This window comes from Typopeltis vanoorti, chromosome 3 (assembly GCF_054136105.1).
Source record: "Typopeltis vanoorti isolate ZY-2024b chromosome 3, IOZ_Tvanoo_1.0, whole genome shotgun sequence".
In the NCBI taxonomy this organism is placed as follows: domain Eukaryota; kingdom Metazoa; phylum Arthropoda; class Arachnida; order Uropygi; family Thelyphonidae; genus Typopeltis; species Typopeltis vanoorti.
In genome coordinates, this window is record NC_143551.1 from 136,930,745 (window position 1) to 136,956,815 (window position 26,071).

The window sequence follows — 26,071 nt, forward strand, 5'->3', positions numbered from 1 at the left end:
TGCCTGGTATCTCCACTTGGGCCTGGCTCCCACTGAAGAGACCTCAATAAAAGTCGAAACTAGTCTGGGTAGTGGCCCATCCCTTAATGCATAACATTATACATATCCACTAGGAGATGTGTTTTGCATTATGGGAGATACTGAGATAGGAGTAATGTTAGCTTGCTCCACCTTTGCAATGAGTTAGTAGGCTGTTGGTACTACATGCTCTTTAAAGGTTATATGGAAGTCGTCTCCCAGTTATCTGGGTTTAACCATTAAATAATCACCGAATACATATAAATACCTACCCATAAGCACCATTACTTATTAACTTCACAGTTTCAAAATCATTTTCTTGTGGTGATTTTGGCTTATCTGCCATACTCTTGGTAATCTATTAAAAGAAAAAAAAAAAACTACTGAAGAAAGATTTATATAACTTTCGATATAAAAACAGTAAAATTTATAAAGTTTCGTTTAATTTTTTTGGCTTATTTATGATTTAATTTTATGGCAACTTCATTTTAATAACTGAACACTGTCTCATTGTCTTGTACAATGGAAATGTAAATAGGATATAAAACCATACTTATTTGCAAGAAATTTTATCAAAATATTTTGGATGTTGTGATGAATGAATGCAAACTTGACTACGTAGCTTCCGAGCATATTAACTGCAAGATTTTGTGTGGATTAAACTTTTTTCGTATTATACCCAAAAAGTTTTATTATTATTAATACAAAAATGGTTAATTCAGAAAAACTGAAAAAATTTTCAGTTTTTCTGAATTAACCTATTTATATACCCTATTTATTAATATTAATAATAATACCCTATTTTATTACAACAATTTTAAGGCAGGGCCATATTACTGCATAGTGCAAATGCTTACTGCTTATAAACATTTAACTTTTAAGAATGTATTTTGATTTTTGGATGATTTATTTCTTTATATATCAATATCAGAAAACAGTAATGGTGATTCTGTACAAAACCTTGTTTTTCTTGTTTTCTAAAAATGTTGTTATAACTAGGATTTGCCTGCAACTGTTAAATTTACACATGCATCATACTATGAGAAACTATAAATGAGTCTTAAATAGTTTCAGATTGTTATAATTATGTTTCTTATTCTAGGACCAGCTGAGCTTCTCATGGATGGTGTTAATTTTAGAGGCATTTTATTTCAAACTGCTAACAATTTTCTTTGAGAATCTGACTTTCCTTGTCTCATCTCCATAAAGGGTACTGGGAATAATGATGATTCAAAGTGCATCAGTTTCAAGCAGTTGGATACTGATGACTTTTTCATATTTTTTGTAACTTATTCACTACTGTCTTTCCTACTGAGATTATGTGTTTAATTATTGCGATATCATTCAAATTAGATGTGTTGGATGAATCTTAGTAGAAAAAACTATTTTCTTGTTCTATTACCTGATTGTTTAAAGCTCTTACTTCTCCTGTCCTTTATTAACTTTATTTTTACAGGTGGCCTCTAATTTTGTTATCCGATACTGTAGACGAGGCTTAATATCCTCAATCATGACAAATGCCATATGCATATTTTTGAACGATATGTATGCTATTCATCATTATCCCCCATCCCCTCTATTACATTATTAAAGTTCTTATATAATGAGGTTAAAAAGTAGGAAAAAAACTTGCATCACTTTGCTCTTCCCATTGAAATGGCATGTATTCATATTACCATATTGCACCAATGCTTTAATGTTTGACACTGTCGTGGTTCACTTTCTTTTGCACTTTCTAATAATTTTAGTTTGCCTACCACAGTACCTTATCTTACTTATTTATCCTTTCTCTTTTCTATCAAAATCTTACTGGCCGAGCCATTCTTTGTTATAATATTTATTTTTGTATTATACCCTTTTGACTATGCCCCTTGTTTAATGTTCTTTCCCCTTTTGCTTTACCTTATGCTTGTGTTATCTTGCTACTGTTATCTTAGCTCTCTCACATATGCAAGTAAATCGCTTGTCTCCTATCAAATATTTTTTCTTAAGATCTTTGCAGTCTTACTGGCCTCTTTATATTCTAAACATCGTCTTATCACACAAACAATCTGATGGAATTCACCCGATAAGTATTAACACATTTATTTTTCACTGCGCCAGCTAATACCTAGGATAGAAAGGATTCTTGCTCAGGGTGACCCCTTCAGAGTGATACATGATAATTAGATCAAGATTAATCTTATCCCTCCGTTTGCTTATTTCTTTCTCACAGTCGTGGCTTGCTTAAAACATTTGCACTCATGGATTTTTCCCGCTTAGTTTATTGATATTTTTATGAGTGGTAGTTTTGAATTCATATAACATAAGCAGATCAGGCAAGTACTTGAAAGAAACAATTTAATGAGCTTTAAGGAAATATACAATTATACAATTCAAACAGGTTATTATGATTGCTCTAGTTAGATCAAAGGCTCTAATTAATTTATACTAATCACACATAATAACTTGCAATAACCACTAATACAATCAATTTAGTATAAATTCATAGATAATCATCATGCCATTCTGATACACGTGGCCATGAGTTAACACAATAACACACTTTATACATTAAGTTTAGCTTGATCAGATATCTACTCGGCCTCGTGGGGCAAACAAATCTTAACACTATCTCGGGCCTATGCCTAGTTGTAGGCTATTCTTACAGCCCTTAAAGTTTAGTCCAATTCAAATGTTCTCACAGGGAATTCACTCTCTTCTATAACTGGAAATAGGAATTCAAAGGTCTACATTACTATTTCTGTCCTTAAATTCTTAAATTTCTTCCTGCCTTGTCTGGTCATCAAGGCCTTCAATATAGTCTTCAAGAAGGATATGCCCCATTGATCTGTGCGGGTAGAATCTCAGCGGGAAAACTGGGAGGTGGCACAGTAACGTTGCCTAGAACGGACGGCATCAATTTGGTTCATTCCGTCGCATGACAACGCACAGCTACCATAGTGCACGAATATAGCTTGGCCCATTACGAATGCTATGACAGATGAACCAAATGCCTTCCACGACTAGCCAGGAACTTCCCCGGCGACGAGCTCGACCACTGTCCAAGAGATCAGGAAACAGGAATCCAGGAAAAAAAAAAGATCTGGAATCGTGCTTGCAAGGCCTTTTTGTTTAATTTTCTCCTCTCGGCAATTCCCGATCTCCGCAATGCGTGCCAATGCGGTCACGTGTGCTCACGTCAATATCCTTAGTTCCCTCTATTTTAGTCGCATGTGTGCCTGCTTTCCTTTCCTGGAAGATGCTTAGGTTTTCCTTTTCCAGTACTTCTCTCCCTCGCTTCTTTTGCATAATGCAGGACGACAAAAACGACCATTGAACCCTGACTCATAGGCCTTGCTAATTTAGTACTAGAGACTGGTTTTTTCAAGTGGATTTGCCATCTTACATGGATCTCTATATCTGGTCCACACTTAATATAGATTGTATATAAAAGCTTATTATACAAATTTATGTAATTCGTAAATTTTAATTGTTTTGCCCCGTAAAAAGCTTACACTTATCCTATTGCCAACGTTCCATATTCTCTGCCTAAATTGTATTAACACTGTGACCTGAATAATTTACATTAAACATTTCTTAGCCCTTTCAGGACACAACAACACATACAGTTACCATGCTGAGTATTTCATAATCTATATTTTTATTATGAAATTTTTGCTTATTCCCATAGTTAAAGGCTTGTTTGAAACCAACAAAACAATAATAAAGATCAATGCCATCCCCAGGCTATTTCTGCAATTCTGTGCAATTGAAGATGTGGTTAACAGTAGATTATTTCTTCTAAATCCAGTTTGTTCTTATCTAATGGATGGTTCATATATTCTGGTTATTCAATTTTATATAATTGTAATAAAAATTTGTATATGTGAAGAGAAGGGTAATTAATATTTCATACACTTTTTCTTGAAACTGGAATTAATTTTACAATAAGTGGATCATTTGGCATCATATCAAATAGAGGATCTTGTTTAGGCATAAAGTTAGTCGTCCTTGCAGGGATAGCCCTTTATATTTAAAAACTTCTTTGAGAATAGATATTATGCATTCTTTGGGTTTGTTAAGCTCCATTTTGATTTCTAATGCATTTTCTTTATCCTATAGGGAGCTGCAAAAGGTTTGATCACCCTCCCACCCTACTCTTGAAAAAAGTTATACTGTACCAGTACACATTAACACATAACAGTTGCCACCCAACATCATTTCACATACACCTTGAAACCCACAGAACAAGTTTCTTTTCCTCCTCCTTCATCCCTGCAACTGCTGTACTGTGAAAGTCTTTCCCAAGGAATACAACATACAGGCTTTTAAATCAAATGTAAACAAGTTTCTCCTTTCCCAACCCACTACCCATATACAAGGGTGGTTTGAGAGGTTCTCGGTCTAACAATGAAAAAATGAATTTATAATTTCAAAATTATTTTTATTTTTCAACATAATCTCCCTTAACATTAATACATTTATTCCAGCGATGCTCCGGCTCCATTATCCTGTCCCTGTAGTGGTTCTCAGTAAGATCTGCAAAATACCCTTCTACAGCTGCAATCACCTCCTGATTCGAAGAAAAACACTGACCGGCGAGGAAGAGTTTTAGTTTTGGGAAGAGATAGAAGTCAGAGGGAGCCAAATTTGGAGAATAGGGTGGATGTTCCAACAATTCATAGTGCAGATCCCTTAATTTTCCCATTGCCAAAACAGTTTTGTGGGCAGGTGCATTGTCCTGATGAAAGATGATTTTTTTCCTTCTGCAAACCGGGTCTTTTTTCACAAATGTTTTCGAATAGTCTGGTTAAAAGATCAGAATAATATTCCCTGGTTATCGTTTTATCCTTTTCATAATAATTAATAAACAAAATGCCTTTAGCATCCCAAAACACCGATGCCATGGCCTTTCCTGCTGATGGAACCGACTGTCTTCTTTGGCACCGAACAACTGGCTTCTGTCCACTGTTTTGACTGCTGTTTGGATTCTGGAGTGTATTGGTGAATCCAAGTCTCATCCATAGTAATAAATTGACACACAAAATTAGCTTTAATCTTGTTAAAATGCTCCAAGCACTGTTCAGAGATTTTCATGCGAGTGTATTTTTGATCTGCTGTGAGCAAGCGTGGCACCCATCTTGCACAAAGCTTTTTCATTTGCAATTCTTCATGCAAAATATATCCTACACATTCTTTTGAAATGCGTATAGTCTCAGCAATTTCATGCACTTTGACTCGCCGATCATCCAATACCATACTGTGCACTTGATCAATGATTGTTGTTACACTTTTTGGATGTCCTAGACGTGGATCATCTTCAAGGCTGGTAGGGCCATGTTTAAACTCGACAGCCCATTTCTTAATTGCAGAAAAGGAAGGAGAAGAGTGCCCATACACTTTTATGAACTTCGAATGAATTTCTTTTGCACTAAACCTTCTTTTTACAAAGAATTTTATAACCGCACGATACTCAATTTTATCCATTTCAAGGGATACAGTCAACACTTTTGCTTCAGACAGCAATATATAACAAACTACTTGATAGAATGACTTGCAATTTCACATGGATGCTTATGACAGAGGTACCAACTTAGAAAAAAAAAATCTTGGCAATAGTGTTGCATCTATGGTTGAGGCCAATTACTTTTCAGACTACCCTCATATTTCACTAATGTACTATAGGTTGACCAACCAACCTATGGGCCCAACATAAAAAAAAAAAAAAAGAAGGGTGACTAATATGTCAAGGAAGGCCAAATCAGACTATAAGAAAGAATTAGTCAAACAGACCAAAGTAAACCTAAAAAGATTTTTTTCGTTATGTAGTTATGTAAGAGGAAAAATGACTATGGTAGAATGAATTTAAACAATGCTCATGGTAGGAAGATGACTGAACCAAAAGAAATAGCTAAGCTGCTGATGATCATTTTGCAAAGGTGTATCATTCAAGTAAATGAACAGGAGGTATTCAGCATATTAAAAAATATGAATGTGAATACAGCAGTGGGATTGGATGGCATATCATCCCGTGTACTATGTGAATGTGCAAGAGAATTGGCATTGCCTCTGAAGAAGTTCAATCTAAGTTTCATCTCTGGTAGATTCCAAGGGAGTGAAAAGAGGGTAAGATAGTAGAATTGCATAAAGGTGGCTTCAAGACAGAGGTAGCAAACTACACACCAATTAATATATCACGAGTGGTTGTTAAAATATTAGAAAACTTGGTGAAAGGTAAACTACAACAGTGGGCGGATAGGGATGCAATACTCTATTGTGGGCAGCATGGCTTTGCAAAAGGTAGATCCTCTGTTAGTAACTTATTCACATTTTATAATAAAGTGACAGCAGAACTGGATAAAGGTAATAGCTATATCATGATACTGCTCAACTTTGCCAAGGCATTTGACAGAATACCACATGAAAAACTATTACAAAAACTGGAGAGGATGGGAATGGACATGAGGCTAGTAGCATGGATAGAGGGATCACTGACAGACAGACAACAGAAAGGAGTATATGGTGGAGTGGAGTATAGAAGAATGATAGTGAATAGTGGAGCACCTCAGGATTCAGTACTAGGACCATTACTCTTTAGTTTGTATACCAACAGTATAGTCAGAGATTTAAGAGGGAATATTTAGTTGTTTGCTGATGATGCAAAGCTGGGGAGAGCAATAGTTGATAAAGGTGATGTAGATACCCTGCAGGATGATTTAAATAAATTGGTATTATGGGCAAAGGATAATGATTGTCAATTTCAGAGAACTTGGGGGCCATCCATGGAAGTTGTGTAAGAGTGCGGTTAGTAGGGGTGTGCAGACCAGATTTTTTGCATGGAGGTGGTGAATGAGTGGAATAGATTGCCAGAAGTGGTTGAGTTCCCTGATGGTGAATGGATTCAAGGGGAGGTAAGATAGAGTTTGTGTGTATGATGGTTGATTTGGGTCTCCTGCGATGAATCTCAGGACTCCATGGAGATGCTGTAAATAATAATAAAAAAAATAATAAAATTACTAATATTACTAAGAGTCTCCATAGCTCAGTCAGTATAGATGAAGCCCTTTGGTCGGAAAGACCTGGGTTCAATTCTATCCACGATGTGAGGAAGTATCTTTCGACTAAAGGTGAGTTATCTGGTCTCATACAGAGGTAAGGGTTTTTTTTTTCCACCCGGAAACTTGGGTTTTTTTTTGTTCTCCAGAACAGGCAAACAAGCCCCGTGGATATACACACAGACTTTCTGCCATGAATACTTGTGACAATATGTGAAAGAGATAGAGTCCTCAAAACATGTAACTCCTGTAGTTAACCATGAGTCACATCATGGTAGTCACCTTCCTAGATAGGAGATGGCACTTGAATTAGATGGGAATATTAACTAAAATGTGTTTTTACCAAATTTCATTTGGTTAAAACACATTGCACATGATCTCATTGATAGCGTAAGGTGGAGAATGGCTGCCTACTGATTTAAAAGAAAAGCATGAAAGAATTAATTTAATGAAGAAAACTAAAATTGTTCTCTATCTTAATATTTATGCTACAGTAAAGAAAAAAACTGGTTTACTAAATGTGTATGCATGAGTGTGCATGCAATAATAGTTTGGAGTTGTTCTGTTGAGAAAAGCTAAAATTAAAAGCAGAACTTCCTTAGTGTAAGTAAACTTTTTAAAAAAATCTATACCAAAAATCACTTTTGCATCAGCAAGGTTTGCAACCTTAACCCAAAATGTGTGCTATCACCTTTAGACATCTAAACATGAATTGCCATATCTAACAGAACCTCAACTCCTGGTCATACAACTATTGTCCATCTCGACTATCCATAAAATACACACCATACTAGTTTCAGTCACCAAGATGGTACTTGTGAATTTTTCAGTTCTGACATCACACAAGAGATTACTCAATCCTTTCATTTCGATTTTCTCCTGTTGAATGTTTTCATGCTTTCAGTTATGTTCATTTGTTGAATGTTTTCATGCTTTCAGTTATGTTCATTTGTTGAATTTATTGCTTTCCAAATTCTAATAATCATTCTAACCTCTTTCAGTGTTTTATCACAAAGGTCGATTTCCTGAAAATAATGAGGCAGTCTTCTGGAACTGATGACATATATGTCTACAAATAAAACTGGTTTTCGTTTGGCACTTTCACTGACCTATCTACAATAAATGCCAAGGCAACTGCTAGCAATGATAGCTGTAACTTGCCTTAAGTATTCTGATGTTATATATGTCAGAATACACACAATCCTGTATCCTCCTCATCACATAATCCATGCAACACTGTATTCTTTTGTAGTACCATTCCACTATTGATCTTAATCATTTCTGCTCATCCTTCTAACAGCCTTATTACTGATCTTGCTTTCCTAATCCATATACCCATACAAAATAAATTAACCAAAATCATTCTTGATGGAACGGAAACCCATATTTCCTATTCTATTCAAAATCTCTACTCTCACCAGTTAAGCCTTGGTTCATCAACAATAAGGAAAAATCCAGCTTCGCTCTCAGCCTGCAGTACATGTGAAATTGTTTCATAAATTTCAGCTATGAAAAAAAGCCAGGTTCAGAAACTTGCTTCCTGCTCAAAAGATAATTATGTCTGTTCCTTACTGAGGCCATAATGCATAACTTCTGCCCTTTCAGCTCTCTCTCTCTCTCACACATTCAGATGAAATTAAATTAAAAATACCAAAAAATTATATTCTTCTTTCATCCTTTATCCAGTGTAAGAAGTATTTTCATGACAAGGCTACTTGTACATAGAAGCTAATGACATCATTAATTGCCTTGTTATCCCATAATGCAAAGCACACATCCTTTCAGGCATGTATAATACTATGCATTATGAAAAGAGTGACTACCTAGACTAGTTTTGCCTTTTATTGAGGTCTTTAGTGGGAGATAGACTCAGAAGAGATACCAAGGTTGAAATAAGTAGAAGTCACCTTATTATTAACATACTCTGGATTAGAGATAGTTGTGGAACATGAACAGAAAGTGGACACTTGATAAAGTATTAAATAAGAATTGGATTTTTTGGCATTTTTAATTTAATTTATAACCAAGTGATATAAAAAAAAAAAAAAAACTTTCTACAACTAGCTCTCAATGCTACCAAAAATACTCCTTCCTGTCCAATTTCTCACAAGAAAGATCTCATATCACCTCTTCCATGCTTTTGATGATGCCCAGATCTGATATCCAATTTCACATTTTGGGCTGACTTACACTTATAGCCTTTTCTGGAACAGTCATTATTATCTATAGTCTTGAGCCTACAAAATACTTTGTGCCTGTTTTTGCTCAGGATATTCCTTTTCACCTATTAGTGTTGGCCCTGAGAGTCCAGAGTCCACCAAAAATGTTTGATGCTATTCAGAAAACAGCACTAGTTCAAACAAACTCAGTCCAATTGTTTTATCGCAGCCATTATTTCTACTTAATGCATTCTATGCAGGTATTTTTATAGATGCCATCCAAAGTGGACACTTCCTCCATTTTCCTCTAAGCCTGTAAAAGCATAAGCATCTACTGCTAGTCCAGTTTTACACCTAATAAATTAGTTTCTCATTCTCCTTTTTTGATTCCATCTGCTTCTGTTACACAGTTGACTTTCACTATAGCAAACCTGGACACACAACAAGAATAGGATGTTATTGTAGACAGTGTTATAGTGAATTTCTTAAACTCCATTGTTCCTATGGTGCTTAGGATAACTTTTCAATAGTTTGTTACAATCGGCAAGTTTTCTATAGTGATGTTTGCTAAAACAAGAGTCAAATGTACAACTTTCCTCATACTTCTTTTCCTCTTGAACAACCTTTGGCTGTTCAAGAAACACAATGGCGGGTTCCTTTTTTTTTCTTATTAACCACTTGTCCATACATGGTGCTGATGTGATATGGGTCTGGCAAATGTGCGTAGGTTTGTACTGCAGAGAAAAAGATGTAAAGAAGGTAAGAGCAGGAAAATATTCAGAACATTAAAAAAAAATTAAAAAAAAGCTGGCATTAAAGGCCAAACAAAATCCAAGGACTTATTTTAATTATACAGTGAGTAAGGAAGGGTGAAAATACAAATGATGACACAGTAGAAATATTTAATGAATTTTTTTTTTTTCCCCCAGTGTATTTTATGTTGGGAATAGCACAGAATATAACAGTAGTAAAAGACACAAGACAAAGCTGATGAAGTGTTTCAGATATTAAGTAAGCTTGAAATATCAGTTGAAATATGCTGAAGGGCCTGGCAGTTATCTGAACTGCTTGCAAAGGAGCTTTTCCTTGAAAAGAATTTCTTAGCTGACAAGAATTGCAACCGTGAACAAATTGCTTGACATCACTATGAAGTCCTAACCAAAAATAACATTCATTAAGATGTAAGGATTTTATCAAATCCTAATTACCTGCTAAACTAGATGAATTATCCATGGAATAATTTTAGAAGAAACTATTACTTTATAATAAGATCTTACCTTCTGAGCTTAGAAATAATTTGGTTGTATCAGAATGTATAAAATAATCAGGAATTGACCCTTCATGGATCATTATGTACAAAGTTCACCCAGCCTACAAATGAACCTTCCTGCTGAGTGATATTAATGGAATTATTACTCCAAATTTCATCTGTAACTTCCTAACCATTTCTTTTTTGGAAGAACCTAAAAGTGTCACATTAATAATGGTGCAAAACAATCACTGCTTAAAATATCAGGGAGAGTTTTTATCTCTCTTAAAACTTTCAAAAATTATTCTCTTTTATCTTCAGATGAACAATCTCTATTTAGGGTTCTGTTAACAAGGCAACCAAAAGTCACAGGCTCTTGTTCTGTATGCGATCTCTTATTCATCAGATGATACACATTGTATCATCCTTAGAAGGTTGGTATGATGGTGTTTCAGAAAAAACCATATAGAACCCCTCACAAAATTCAATTCCATGTAGTGAACTTATTCCAGAAGAATAATCAAAGGAATACCTATGCAAAGGCAAAAAATTCTTTCTGTAAGGAATGGCACACAAAATCAATAATTCATAGTGCCTTTGACCATACCGTTTAAGTCTCAGCTCTGGATTGGTCTCAAGGGAATGAAAAGAGGGGAAAATAGTTTCATTGTATAATGGAGGCTTCAAGACTGAGATAGCAATTAATAACCGATTACCATATCAGGAGCTCTGGGCAAGGTATTAAATAAGTCGGTTAGGCTAAAAATTCAGGAATGGATAGACAGGAATGGGATACTATATGGGGTCAACATGGTTTTGTGAAGGCTAGGTCATGCTTTAGTAACTTACTCACCTTTTATAATACAGTAAGATGAGTTGGATAAAGGTAATGGATATATGGTGATACAGCTGAACTTTGCAAAGGCTTTTAACAGGATACCACATGGAATTCTGATAAATAAACTGTAACAGATGGAGGGAGGGGGGGGGATATGACATTGGTGAGGTGCATAAGCAGGTGGTTGATGTAGAGATCCCAAACAATAGTTTATTCACAAGCAGAGTCCAACAGAAGGCTTGTGACTAGTGGCATGCCATAGCACTCTGTACTTGGTCCACTACTATTTAATGTGTACATTAATGATCTGAGGGAAAATATTCAGTAGCTTGCTGATGCAAGTAGCTTGCTGATTGGGTAATGCAATATCAATGAAAATGATGTTGAAATTTTGCAGGATGATTTAAATAGACTGGTAGTATGGGAAAAATAGAACAAATATCAGTTTAATGTGGCAAAGTGTAAGGGTATGCATTTTGCGCAGGTGAACTCTAGGAAATTGATGAAGCAGATTTTGGGATGTTGGTGGAGAGGGAGTTGAAGTTTACAGGACATATTGCAAAACTGACTTAAACAGCTTATCATATTACTTGGTAGCTGAAGAACACACTAATGAGCAGAGATCTGAATACCCTGGGTATCAGAAGGTGGAGAAAATCCAGAAAAAACCATATAGAACCCCTCACAAAATTCAATTCCATGTAGTGAACTTATTCCAGAAGAATAATCAGAGGAATACTTATGCAAAGGCAAAAAATTCTTTCTGTAAGGAATGGCATGCAAAATCAATAATGGTGGCAGGTCTATGGAATGCACCTTATGAGGATCTATGGGTTACAGAAATTGAGTTGATAAGCAGACAAGTAATGATATGCATGACTTATTTTTCACGGTATTAACAACACCACAAATACTTTTATCAACAAAGATGTTTTATTAACGCTAATATTTCGCTGATTTTCAACCCAGCATCATCAGAGCACAACACACGTGTAAACGCGACAGTGAGTGAGTGAAACAATATAATTGCAAGTGATAATCAGTGAACATCCGCCTGGAAGAACATGAAAGATACATTCGCTACTATTACTATGGCAAGTCGGGACTGGCAGACCACGCTTTGGACACTACTTCACACAGGATTAGATGGAGGAAAACGAATTTGCTATTTAGGAGTCGTTATAGATCTGAAAGATTATTTTTTGAGTCAGCAATGGCTTTGAAGAATTCTCCCAACCTTAACAAATATGGTTGCATTAATTTGCCAAAAATTTGGGAGACGGTTATCCTAAGAAAAACTCCTGGATAACTGCTGTTTTTTTTTTTTTTTTTCCCATTAGAGGGCGCCAAAAATAGGACTTGAGATCTTTTGTCTTGCAATTATATTGTTTCACTCACTCACTGTCGCGTTTACATGTGTGTTGTGCTCTGATGATGCCGAGTTGAAAATCAGCGAAATATTAGCGTTAATAAAACATCTTTGTTGATAAAAGTGTTTGTGGTGTTGTTAATACCATGAAAAATAAGTCATGAATAACCATCAACGCCTAAGCTTATCTGTTAGACTGAAGTAATGATATGATTAAGCCATACAAATTTCTGTGAGGTTTTTATATAATACAGAGGAAATTTTTCAGAACAGGTCTGGTGGTGAGAGAACTAGGGATCATCCTTAGAAATTGAGCAAGTGTGGTTAACATGGATGTGAGAACTAGATTTTTTGCTTGGAGAGTAGGTTTCCAGCATCTGTTGTAGGTGCAATGTCAGTGAATGAGTTGAAAGAGAAGTATGATAGATATTGTGTAAATACTGTAGTGCTCGACATAATGTTTACAGCATCCTTGATGAGTCTATGAACTCCACGGAGATCCCCATGAAACAACAACAATAATAATAATATACTCACTTCAATGCATTGGGATAAGTGCTAGCTGATAGAGAAGTAGGCTCTAGAGCATATTTGGATACAACTGAGGGAGGGAGAGAGAGAGATGCCACTGGGACTAGTAGACTTCATAGTGTTCATTTGGACAGGAGGTTAGTTTTCTGTTGTTGATCTTTATGAAGTTGAATTTGCTTATTATTGTTTTACATTTAATGTGAATTTCAGAATAGGCTGAGTATGGAACAGGAGTTTCTGTTGCAACCATCTACAGAAAAAGCTGAGTTTTTTTCTCTTCAACTACTTTCCATACGTTATCTGTTGAAACATGGCTTGAACAGTGAATGAGAATTTTTGGGTAGAAGTGGGGATGAAGGCCCTCATGCCAGTGAGGTTATCCTGCTTGATATTTTTGTAATATCTTGAAAGGATACAAGGTTGGGAGTGGTTGGAGGGAGAACATTCAGCATGAATGGAAACTTGCAAAAGATTGTGATCTGAGTTGAGAAGAGACACTGCTACAGTGCATATGGAAAGAGAGCCAGTTAAACGGTATTGGGAAAGGGGACAGGGTTACCAGGATTTGGGTAAGTCTGTAAGTGACAATGTATGCCATTTATGTCAGAATTAATGCCATAGATGTTTATAAAGTGGATATGAAAGTGATTTTTTTTTAAAGGGATTTTGATATGTTTTGAATATTATGCTTGGTTTGTTGAGGAAATTAGTTTTTGGGGGAGATTTATTTTGGATGCAGTATCGTTGTCAGTGTTTGTTCCATTTTTGATTCACTGTTGGATGAAAGGAAATAATGGGGGCATGTAGAGAAGAGACGCTACACTCTTGAACATGACACTTATACAGAAAGTAATCGTTACAGAGAGTCTGAGATGTCTAGAGTACCAGTACCAGATTTTGATGGGGATGATGGTAATCTATAGCATGAACATAACCTCTTTTTGTCTACTTGCCAAAAAAACTTGAGAAATAAATGCTTTTGATTGACTGGTAAACAATGAAGTCTGAAAATGAAATACAAATGTTATTTCAAATGTGAACTGTATTCTAGTGTTACTTTCATCAAGTCTATAAACAAACATAGAGCTATAACATCTATAACTGCTCAAGAAGTGAAGCATGTCTATGGACAGAAAAACAAATAAATACACCTAAGCATTGCTGAAAAATCAGAATTCAGCTCACCAGTTATATGATCTTCAGAAAGTCTATTGACCACAAAAGTTATAAGAGAAATACATTTATTTGGAAATATTAAAACCAAAATTTCACGTATATATTTAACTTATTCAAGTTTTATATGCTTGGGAGTGGAATACTAGATCTGAATTCAGATCTAGTATTCCACTCCCAAGCATATGCTTTCTGGATATTTACAACAGGATGCTGAATTCTAGTGATGGTTTGAAAGCAAACAAAATAAAAGAAGAAGGAAATATTAGTGCAAAAGAAGGAATAAAAACAGACTAGCACAATCACTGGAAAGCTACCTATCCTCTTTAAGAAGAACAAATGAACATGGAGAGAATGACAAGCAAGATAACAGCAGAAGTTATTGTTTGAATTTATCAAATTCATCCGTCTAAAAATTCAGTGTAAGCAGACACCGCATCTTTTAAGTAATGGTCCAATCAGGGGAGGGAGGGAGGGGGATACTACTTGAAACAGTTTCCATATATAGACCTACATACAAATGAAAACAACTTTTTGAAAATTGATACTAACAGATATATCAACATTGTAAGCATGATAAGAAAAATAATTCATTTTGCAACAGTTTTTTTTTTAACTTCTGAAAATACTGTATTTTTCCGTATATAAGACGATACTCTTTTCTAAAATTTTTAGACCAAAAATTGGGTGGGGCCCACGTCTTATACACAGGGGGTAACCAGTTGAGAGATCCGCGGCTGCCATGACAAAACTGCCGGTACTTAGTCTCCGCGAACAGGCTTCCGCAAATCACTAACATTGTCAACTCTGTCAATTGACATCATTAATGGCTGATACTGAATAAACCAATCAGAACTCTGAAAGCATTCATACATCTACAACTCGCTGGGGAGTAGGTTAATGCATTAACAATATTTTGAACACTAGCCCATAAAAATGTCTGAAAATAAAAAACGATTGTCATATTCTTCAAAATTCAAGTTTTGTCATCAATTATGCAAAAGACCATGGAAGTAAAGCTTCAGAGAGTCAGTTTGGATCCCCTCCCACTGGAGATGTTTAAAATATTGATTTCTTAATTTTGGGTTTGAAAAAGTAGGGTCAAGTCTTATACATGGAAAAATACGGTAAGTAATAAACCTCTTTTATAAAAGAAACAAAACTGACAGCATAAAATGGTTACTTTTATTTATTTATATTTATAAAATAAATACATAAAAAAGTATACCTCATGATTTGTTTCACTTTCTTCAGCCTGTTCTGTTTCTCCTACAGCCAAGTTTCCTCTTAATTCTGAAATATGGTTTAAAAAAAAAATAAAAAATAAAAAAAAAATAAAAAAATATCAGTGTTATTTCTTGGGTTTCTGAAGGTGTAATACATAGTTGAAACATTCTTTTGCATCATATCTAATATTTTACTGATGCAACAATATGTTATTCACTATCTTTATTGATAGCTTTAGGGTGAATAGTTAATTACAGCTAAAGCAACTAATGCCATATAGCCATTCTTGTAAATAGGCTTATATGATGGTTATACATAGTTTTTAATTTTTCAAGAAACGACAATGCATACTAGAATATTAATTATAAAAACTTGAATATTTTCATATATTTTGACAATGTTACATTGCCATCATCAGGGATCAAAAAACAATGATATGTGCACAGCCACTAACACTAATTAAGTGCGGCTGAATAAAGGCAACAGAAGTCAGGCCTAGGTTCCTAAATAGTGCACCGTAGTTGGCTAAAATTGGGTTGTCTTGCTGTTTGGGCTGACATTCTTAAAATGTATGCTTCCCAGATTTCAGGCAGTCTAATGCACCCAAATTTGTTGAGGTTTAGAAAGTTTTTTAAAGGCCTCAGCTTTAAAAAACTTCCCAAGCCTCAACAGGGGATCTATAGTCAAAAGGTAGTTCCTGAGGAATGGAGACAGAGTGTGGTGGTACCCATATATAAAGGGAGATATACAGGACTGCAGTAATTATAGACAAATCAAACTTATGTCTCATACAATGAAGTTATTTGAAAGAATCATAGATGGAAGGCTGAGAGAAGAAGTGAATATTGCAAAAGTACAGTTTGGTTTTATGCCTCAAAGAGGAACTATGGATGCAGTATTTATTCTGAGGCACATGATAAAAAAATACATGGAAGGACAAAGGCCACTATGTCATTTTTATAGACCTAGAAAAGGTATATGACACAGTATCTAGAAAAGAGATATGGAGGAGTTTAAGAGAAAAGAAAGTACCAGAAAAATATGTTATATTGATACAAGAAATGTACAGAAAAGTGTTGAGGTTTAGAAAATAGTTTACATCAGGGATTAGCACTAACTCCTTTCTCTTTAATGTAGTAATAGATACTTTGACAGAGCAAGTTAGAGAGAGAGCACGTTGGAGAGTGCTATATACAGACAATATTGTGATGTGTGCAGAAACAGGAGAGGAAGTGGTACAAAAGCTGATAAGATGGAAAAGAGTATTAAAAGTAAGTGGAATGAGAGCTAGCAGAAGAAAAACTGAATATCTGGTGTATGGTCAAAATGTTGACACTGAGGAAGATGTGGTGCTGAATGGAGAGGTCATCAAAAAAATTGATAAATTCAAATATCTGGTTTCAGTAGTGGATAGTAAAGGTGAAGTGGAAAGGGAAGTCAATAACAGAATTCAGGCAGGATGGAAGAATTGGAAAGGAATGTCAGGAATTTTGTGCGATAGAAAAGTTCCAGTGAAACTGAAAGGTAAAATATACAGAATGTTAGTGAGACTTACAATGTTATATAGATTGGAGACACCACCTATAAAGAAGTCCAGTGAAAGCAAGATTAGTACTAAAGAAATGAGACTGCTCCAGGCTGCATGCAGTAACAAGGAAAGACCAGGTGAGGAATGAACACATCAGAGGTACTGTCAAGGTGAGTGCAATTACAAACAAAATACAAGAAGCATGATTAGGATGTATGGACATGTAATGAAGCGAAATGAAAAATATGATGGACGAAGTATTATGATAATGGAAATACAAGGAGGAAGAGGAATACCAAAGAAGAGGTGGAAAGATAATGTAGAGGAAGATCTAAAGGAAAAAAACCTGGACAAAGATGCAGTCTATAATAGAAACCAGGGGAGAAGACTCATCAGAAACAGTGACCCTATATAGAAATGAAGAAGCACTGATTCCAAACACAAACATTCATAGTTCTCTTGGAAATGTAATTTTCAGTTTTTCCACAAGCCATCTGTCAAGTAACTAATTTCATAGTCAGTGTCTCTAGTGTTACAATATATCATCTAAAAATAACAGCAACTGTGATATGCACTCCTACTCACTACAATAAAGCAATTTTCTTTCAGTTTTTTTGTATGATATAAAAGGTGGCCCATAAGTCATGAAGGGGGAGTTTAAAATGTGAATAACTCATAACTAATAAAAAAAAAATCTTTGGAAGTTCTGTATTTCATTATAACAAAAAAAAGAATAAAAATAACAAATAAAAAAGTTATTAAATGTTTAAATCTCTTTATGACTTATAGGCCACCATGTATATAAGATCACTGTTTTATTTTTATTTTATAAGTGACAATTCTACCCTTAATTTTTCTATTTTCTTTTGAGTTCTCCATCCTTTTCACATGATATATTATATATATATTTCCTTTCTATTCTATATAGTATTTTTATGAATTAGCTTCTTCTTTGAGTGCCATCTCCTATCGGAGGTCAGTGACTTGGCAAATTTTGAGCGATCCTCAGCCACTCTGAACAGTCCTTCAGAGCTCATGCCAGTCCACTGTCTGATGTCTGCCAGCCAAGATTTTCTTTGTCTTCCATTAATCTTCCCTTTTATAATCAATTGAAGTATCTTATATGTTTCATTACGAAGTAGGTGACCAAGATATGCAGTTTTTCTTCTTTTTATGGTATCTAAAAAGTTATGTGATTTCCCCATTTGTTCCAGTACTTCTTGATTTGACGTTTCTGCCGACCATGGGATTTTTAACATTCGTCTTTATAACCACATCTCAAAGGCTTCAAGTTTTTTTACTTCAAGGTCCAAGTTTTTGCACCATACAGCAGTACAGACTATACATAGTATTTAATCTGTACTGCTGTACGGTGTAAAAACACTATGTAACTGCATACTCTAAGCTCTAAATTTAAATTGCAATTACATAGTGTTAATCTCATCAGGAGAAAATTTTTTCTCCTGATGAGATTAACTTTTATTTACAATTCTGGATTGCATTCTTCACTTAACCAGCATCCGAGATATTTAAACTTTGTCACTCTTTCTATTTGTTTCTCGTTTAAAGAAAGCGTTGAATTAAGAATTGGTTTTTTGCTTATGACCAGGAATTTAGTTTTGGTGATATTTATTCCTTCTTAATCCCATTTTTTCAATCTCTTTGTTCACTAGTTCCAGAAGATTTTGAAAATCCTGAATATTGTCAGCCAGGAGAGTTGTGTCATCAGCATATTGGATGTTACTGACGATTTCACCATTTACATTAATCCTTTCCTCTTCCTTTTAAGATTTTTGAAACATGGCTTCTGAGTATATGTTAAAAGGAAGAGGCGACAGCACACATCCTTGCCTTATTCCTCGAATGATGTTAATGGAGTCTGTAATGACGTCATCATCTTGAACAGATGCCTTTTGGTTCCAATATGTTTTCAATGATCCTGATGTCTTTACCATCTAATTCAATTCTCTTTAAAAATTCAATCATTTTAGTATGTTGGATTTTGTCAAATGCTTTCTCAAAGTCAATGAAGCAAATGAATACTTCCTTGTTTTGGTCACTACATTTTTGAAATAAGATGTGAGAACAGAAAAGAACCTCTCTTGTTCCCAAGCCTTTTCTAAAGCCAAATTGGGTATCACTAATGGTGTCTTCACATTTTCTGTATATTCTTTTTTGAATTATTTTCAGAAACATTTTGAGAACATGACTCATTAGGCTGATCATTCCATAGTCATTACAAGTTTTTTTCACATTTGCTTTTTTAGGTAGCATGACAAAGGTCGACTGTAACCAGTCTTGAGGGATTATGCTTGTATCGTAGATCTTATTAAATAGCCTTACTAATATAGTAATGATGTTGCCTTCTAAAAACTTTACCATTTCTGCTGGTATTCTATCAGGGAATAAGGCTTTATCATTTTTAGATGAATTCAGTGCACATTCTACCTCTGATCTTCGAATGCATGGACCTTTGTTAGATCATGAATGGGAAACTTTATTCACAAAAGAGTAACCCATACAGGATCTAACAGGATGTGCTTAACTGGATGAACATACTTGCCCTTTTAGCAGTCAAACTTAAATTTATCAAGAAAACAATATCATGATGACATGGAAGGAATAAGATAAAAGACTAAGTATTAAGTCTGAGGTTTTATGCAATCTAAAATGATGTAATAGAAATAATGTATTTTTAATATATGTGAAAACTTAACTGTTAGAATTAAAGCTGTGCATGCAAGAAGGTTAACACACTGCCAACGAAAGGACAAAGGTTGCAGAAATACCATGGGTATGATGCAACGACCGAGGCTGAAGAATTCGTGGAAGACATTCAGGGGCACGCTTTCCCCAAAACACAAGACTCTGTGAGGTAGCAGAATGACATCACCCAATCAGAACGAATAAGGGAGCTCCCATGTGTGAGATTTGAAGTCGAAAAGAGGGCGCTGAGAAATGAAATAAATACAGCAGCGCAGGTCTGAACAGCCCCCGTTTATTTCTCTGTTCCAGTTTTCTCATCGTGCTAAGACGGCAATGTCGAGTCTCTACGTTCCCATAGCTGACTAGCGTAAGTCCCGGCAAGGCGACGCACCAGACAACGGCAGATCCGAATCGTGGGCCATCGGCGAGAGCAAGCCGATGTTAGATAGCAAAGACGAGTGCCAGATTCGCACCATGCACGTGATTCCCACGTGGCACCGTGTTGTAACAAAGTCAAATTCCACTAGAAGCAACAGACAAAAAGATCTCGATGCAGACCGTACAATGTAGATAAGTACCGTGAATTTCTTATTACGTTGTTTAGATATTTGTGAATGGAAGAAATTTAGATCCTTTCTGAAGGGAAGTGAACTTTGATGACTTAAAATAGTCAGGGACACTCGTAAGTCTCATTGGACTGTTTGTCTGAGAATCCTAGTATTGTGTGATTGCAGCAGTTACCGTAATGGAACTGATATTAAAACTTATATGATCTAAAAACCTGAATAATGTTTTGTGCCAAATATGCACCAGATAATATGTGATTAATGCAGTACTTGCATAAATGATTCTTTAATGTAATAATGATTTGTATAATTAAAGTGAGAGAGTTGTATGTGAAATTCTAACCATTTCTTTATCTTAGCCATTGACATTTTGCTTTTCTTTGTAATCTTTAGTTGAAAAATAAACGTTTTCTAATTTATGCATGTGTGTGTTCTGAGCATGCTGACTGACTTCACCACTCATAAAATATCAAACCTATGTATGTGGGGATTACCCAAAGAAAATTAAGAGAAAAGGGCTACAACTGCAAAGCAAAGGTATCCACAGCTCCTTGATCTAATTTAATATTATTGATGACACTTAATCTCTGTGAACCTTCATTAGGATAAGATATTTCTGTCCTTAGACTTAGGCTGGCGCAGCAACTAATCAAACGAATTTGCCTGAGTTCGAAAGGGGGATTTCACAGGATTCAAGTTAGTGGATAATCTTTGAGGCCATATAGAGTGAATAAAATCGATAAATTACAGAAAGTGAAGACTTAACACCTTCCATCTGTCCATAAGCATTCTCCGAGTTTTGCCTATTTTCAATAGAGAGTTCCTCTACATATTTCACATATTCTTGTATTTAATCATCTTTTTTGGATACTATTTCTCATTTTTGTTTTTAAGGATACATAGTTGTTGTTTCTTAAATATACCTGAGGTCTCTTTCAGCTTTTTCTGCAGATTAAAACTGTCATGCTTTTCCTGTAGAAATCCTATTTCTTTACATTTTCATTCATCCAGATTTTTCGTTTCTTTGATCTATTCTTTAATAATTTTCTGAACCCCTTTATATTTTGCTGAACTATGATTTTTATAGGGGTGCTTAAGGGTCAAAGCTGTATAACTGAGAGGAGACCTCCACATAACCTTTAAAGGATTGCAGAGAACTGGCCAGGGCTTCTGACCTAATGTCCAATCCTCACCTTCTCGTGGTGCACCCTGTTGGGTATCAACTTGGATACTGAACGAAAGAGAATGGGCTGGCAATTTGGGATTTAGCCGAATAAATTGTATTCTTATTGGTTAAACCAAAATAAAAAATGATGGTATATCATGACAAAATTTCATGCCGGCTGGGGCGTCAGCCGGTTAAACAAGGCTCCCGTTGTTTTCGCCAGGGAACCAGGGCGAACAGCGAAAAGTAAGCTACTGGAACAAATCTGAAAACACACCCTAAATCAATATCACCACAGTTAAAGATCAGTACTAACAACCTAAGAAGCCTGAATGGCAAAGAAATGGACCTAGCTGAGGAATTAGGTAAGTACCAGATTGACATAACAGAGGTGACTGAAACAAAAGAGACAAAAACTAGTGAGATTTTTCTGAGCAATAAATACAAAATATTATATTTCAGGCAATGACAATCAAGCATAAGAAGGGTAGCCATATTATTCAACACAAAATACTTCCAATCACTTCCACTTTCAAATCCAGAGTATTTGAAATTGGAAGTGATCACTATTTAGTCTTGAGCAGGATAAAATTGAATTTCATACTGAAAAGAATAACATGTAAGAAAGTTTTAAAGCAAATAAAAGTTGAGCAGCTCTCGGATGTGAACTGTAGACTAAAATACACAAAGATTATTGAAGAAAAAAATGAAAAAGTTTGAGAACAGGAATCAAACCTTGGAGATTCAGTGGCAAGCCTTGACTGATTCAGCTAGAGAGGTATGTGGTGAAGTTGCCTGCAAGGATAGAAAAATTAGAAATCCATGATGGCCACAGGAAGTTAAAGAGGCAGTGAAGGAAATGAAGAAACCATATAAAAAGTTCCTGGCAAATAAGTCAGCTTATGCTCTTAGAGAATACAGAGACAAATGCAAGAATGCTAAACACTGTGTAAAACTAGCCAAACAAAAGTCATGGAAAGACTTTGTTAAGAACATAGAAAATAAATATCAAGAAGGTGGCAAGATATTCTGGAGGTTGTTGAAGAAGCTTAGGAATGGAAGAAAGAGTGCTGTAAAAGGAGTAAGAGATGATAAAGGTGACATGAAAATGGGAGAAAACGATATCCTTGAAGTATGGAGTAATTACTTTGAAAAACTACTAAATGAAACAAGCAGTGATGACAGCACAGTGGCTGGCATGCAGTCAGGAATACATATATACATACTTGAAGTAGAAAAAGCCATCAAAGGCTTGAAATGTGGAAAGGCAGCAGGAGCAGATGATATTCGACTAGAAATGCTGAAGTATGGTGGTATAAATGTCTTACAGTGGCTGCACTGCATAGTTCAGAAAGCCTGGACAGAGGGACGAATTCTCGATGATTGGAGTATAGCTCTCATAGTACCCATATATAAAAAGGAAAATAAAACTGAATGCGAGAATTACAGAGGTATTTCCCTACTGAGTGTTCCTGGCAAAATCTATGCAAGTATACTTGAGAAACGGTTGAGAAGAATTGTTGAAGAAAAGCTTGGTGAAGAACAAGCTGGATTCAGGCCAAATAGAGGCTGTCAGGATCAGATCTTCACTTTACGACAAATAGTCGAGAAAGCATGGGAATATAACAAAGATCTGTATTTAAGTTTTGTCGATCTGAAAAAGGCATATGACAAGGTGCCAAGAGAGAAGCTATTCAATATGCTAGTTATATGGTGTCAATGGGGCATTATATCAAGCAATACTTAGTCCTTATTTGAGTTGTAAATCAGCAGTTAGGATTGAAGGAAGTACAGGAAGATGGTTTAATGTTAAATCTGGTGTGAGACAAGGATGTACATTATCCCCTCTGTTATTCATTATCTATATGGATCACATTATGAAGGAAAGTGGTATTAAACATGATATCAAAATTGGAGATGTCAATGTCAGTGCTTTGCTTTATGCGGATGATGTTATACTTCTAAATAAATCCGCTATAAGTCTGCAAGATTCACTGACTAAATTGAATAACTGTTGTAACAGATATGGTATGAAGGTCAGCAATAAAAAGACAAAGACAATGAAAATAGGCAGAATCATCGAAAATGTCAAATGCGTTGTGAATGGAGAACCTGTGGAACAAGTAAAACATTTCAGATATTTAGGCACGATTTTTACTCAAGATGGTAAATTAAATATAGAAATAGACAACAGAATCAGCAAAGCTGGTATGGTGGGAAGTCAATTGAATGAATTCATATGGAATAAGAGAGAATTTAGTCGGAACACTAAATTAGCTGTATACAGCTAATTTAGTGTTCAAACCAGTTTTAACTTACGGATCTGAGAGCTGGGTCAGAAGTAAAACACTTGACCAAAGACTAGAGACCGCAGATATGAGAGTCCTGAGAAAGATTGGAGGCGTGAACAGATGGCATCAGTGGCAATATCATATTAAAAACGAGGATATTAGGAAAGAACTTGACATTGTCAGCATCCAGAATGCATTAGCAGAGCTAATCTCAGGTGGTATAGTCACTTAAACAGAATGGGTGAAGAAAGATTAGCAAAACAAGTGTTCTCTGCCAGGTTGGCAGCAAAACAACCCAGAGGAAGACCAAGATATAGGTGGATTGATACGGTACAATGTGCCTTAGACGATAGAAATATAAGACCTGATAATATTGGAGTTTTGACATTTAACATACTGATTAGGAGGAAAATTGTAGATAGGAAGTTAGTAATGATGTAATTTTTTTCATGTAGTACTATCATATCCTGTACACCCCTTGAGGGTACATGTCAGGAATTTGATGATGATTTTTATATGATCTGCATTGATCCACGAGAGAAAGAATTTCATCAGTTATCCAATCTTTACCTCTTTATCCAGTCTTTTTTACTGCTTTATCAGGACACAGGGTATTGGTACATTTCTGTATGAAGACAGATTTTAATTTGTCATGATTCATCAACTCTCATGACGTCATTATTCTTGATAAGTGCTATCTCTTGAGTCTGATCCTGACTCAGTTTTTCTCCTATCTCCAGATTTTTTAACTTTTCTAGCAATTAGCAACAAATATATACCAGACTTACCAATTTCCTTGGAGCATGTGAGAATGTATTTAGAACTCAGAATACAAGCAGCTCTGGTGGCCAAGATAAATACTACTTTCTGGATATTCTGTTTTATGACCAATGTAATTTTATCTAACAATTTGTATATACAGATTTTTAGATGAGGGATGAATTTCATTGTCTGGTGTGAGACCACCACCCTGCTTACTGGAAGTCTGGTGTGGCTTGCAAGTGGTTTCATGTTTTGTTTCAGGAATCATGGTTTCACCAATATTAGCATATCCATGGCCCTAATGCATCAGAAGTTTCCAACATTTTGTGTGCAGTAAGTTAGTTTGCTGAATCTTTGTACAGTTACAGGTTACTGTTAAATTTTCAACTTGCTGTAGTAGTCATATCAACTCTATATCCATTAATGGAACATTTATGTTTCAACTGTTCAAATTAGTTTCCTTTTAAAACTTCAACAATGATACTATCATCATGTTGTGATGGGTGGTAGGTGAGAGATGTTGAAAATGCCTGAAACTTTTGTCATAGACTTTTGCAAATTCAGATGGCCTCTTTTCAGTAAAAGCACAGAGTTAAGCAATCAACACTATAAAACAAAATAGAACACTGTCCACATGTTTCAAGAAAAGTGTAGCAGTGAATGATAAATTCACTGCTGCAATTTTTAATTCAACTGAAGTTCAAATGGATGTTTTCATGGGAAATGTTACTGTGAGAGTTGTTTATGGATTGATATTAGATCACCACACATACTACCACCAGGAATGTGGAGAACTGACAGAGCATAGTGATGCAATGTTACTGTAACTATGCATCCCAGCGCAACCTGGACAGGTTTCAGATCTTATGTTCCAGTGTGCTGAAAGATACTAGTTTTGTCCAGGTTTTTGAATGTACAATAAAAATAACAAAAGTGAGGTATTCTCAACTACATTTACAATAATGGAATCATATCAAACAAAAGAAATAAATAATAAACAGAAAAATATTATCATCATTTAATATCACTCCCTTACATAAATGTCAGTTTATTTATTTCTAGTAAAAGGTGGTGTTTGTCCAAGCTTATATGCATGAACAAACTGAACAATCAGACTGAATAATAATAAATGCATGTTCTTTTTATGGTAATAATTTTATTAATTTTCACCATTCATGATATGGCTTCTAAAAGAAAAAGTAAATTTAACAAAAACTTATAAAAGGAATCGAAGTGTGAGCAAACAAAGTTTGCACCTGAAAGTATCTTCAGGACTGGGGTAAGGTAGTACAACACCAGGCGACTTGTTGCAAAGGTGGAGCAAGCTAACATCACTCCTATCTCAGTATCTCCCATAATGCAAAACACATCTCCTTGAGGATATGTATAATGTTATGCATTAAGGGAAGGGCCACTACCCAGACTAGTTTCGACCTTTACTGAGGTCTCTTC

At 35.3% G+C, this 26,071-nt stretch overlaps 1 protein-coding gene across 7 annotated transcripts in view; it reads right to left on the bottom strand.

Moving 5' to 3' along the window:
* The window catches only part of dop (microtubule-associated serine/threonine (MAST) protein kinase dop), a 677,535-nt gene that overhangs the window by 256,598 nt on the left and 394,866 nt on the right, over positions 1-26,071 (bottom strand). For all 7 annotated transcript variants that reach the window (XM_090390876.1, XM_090390874.1, XM_090390878.1 and 4 more), the window contains 2 exons: positions 15,603-15,667; positions 291-376 (listed from right to left, as the gene is read on the bottom strand). In XM_090390876.1, the coding sequence (XP_090247002.1) occupies positions 291-376; positions 15,603-15,667 (151 nt within the window). The remainder of the gene's footprint in view (positions 1-290; positions 377-15,602; positions 15,668-26,071) is intronic.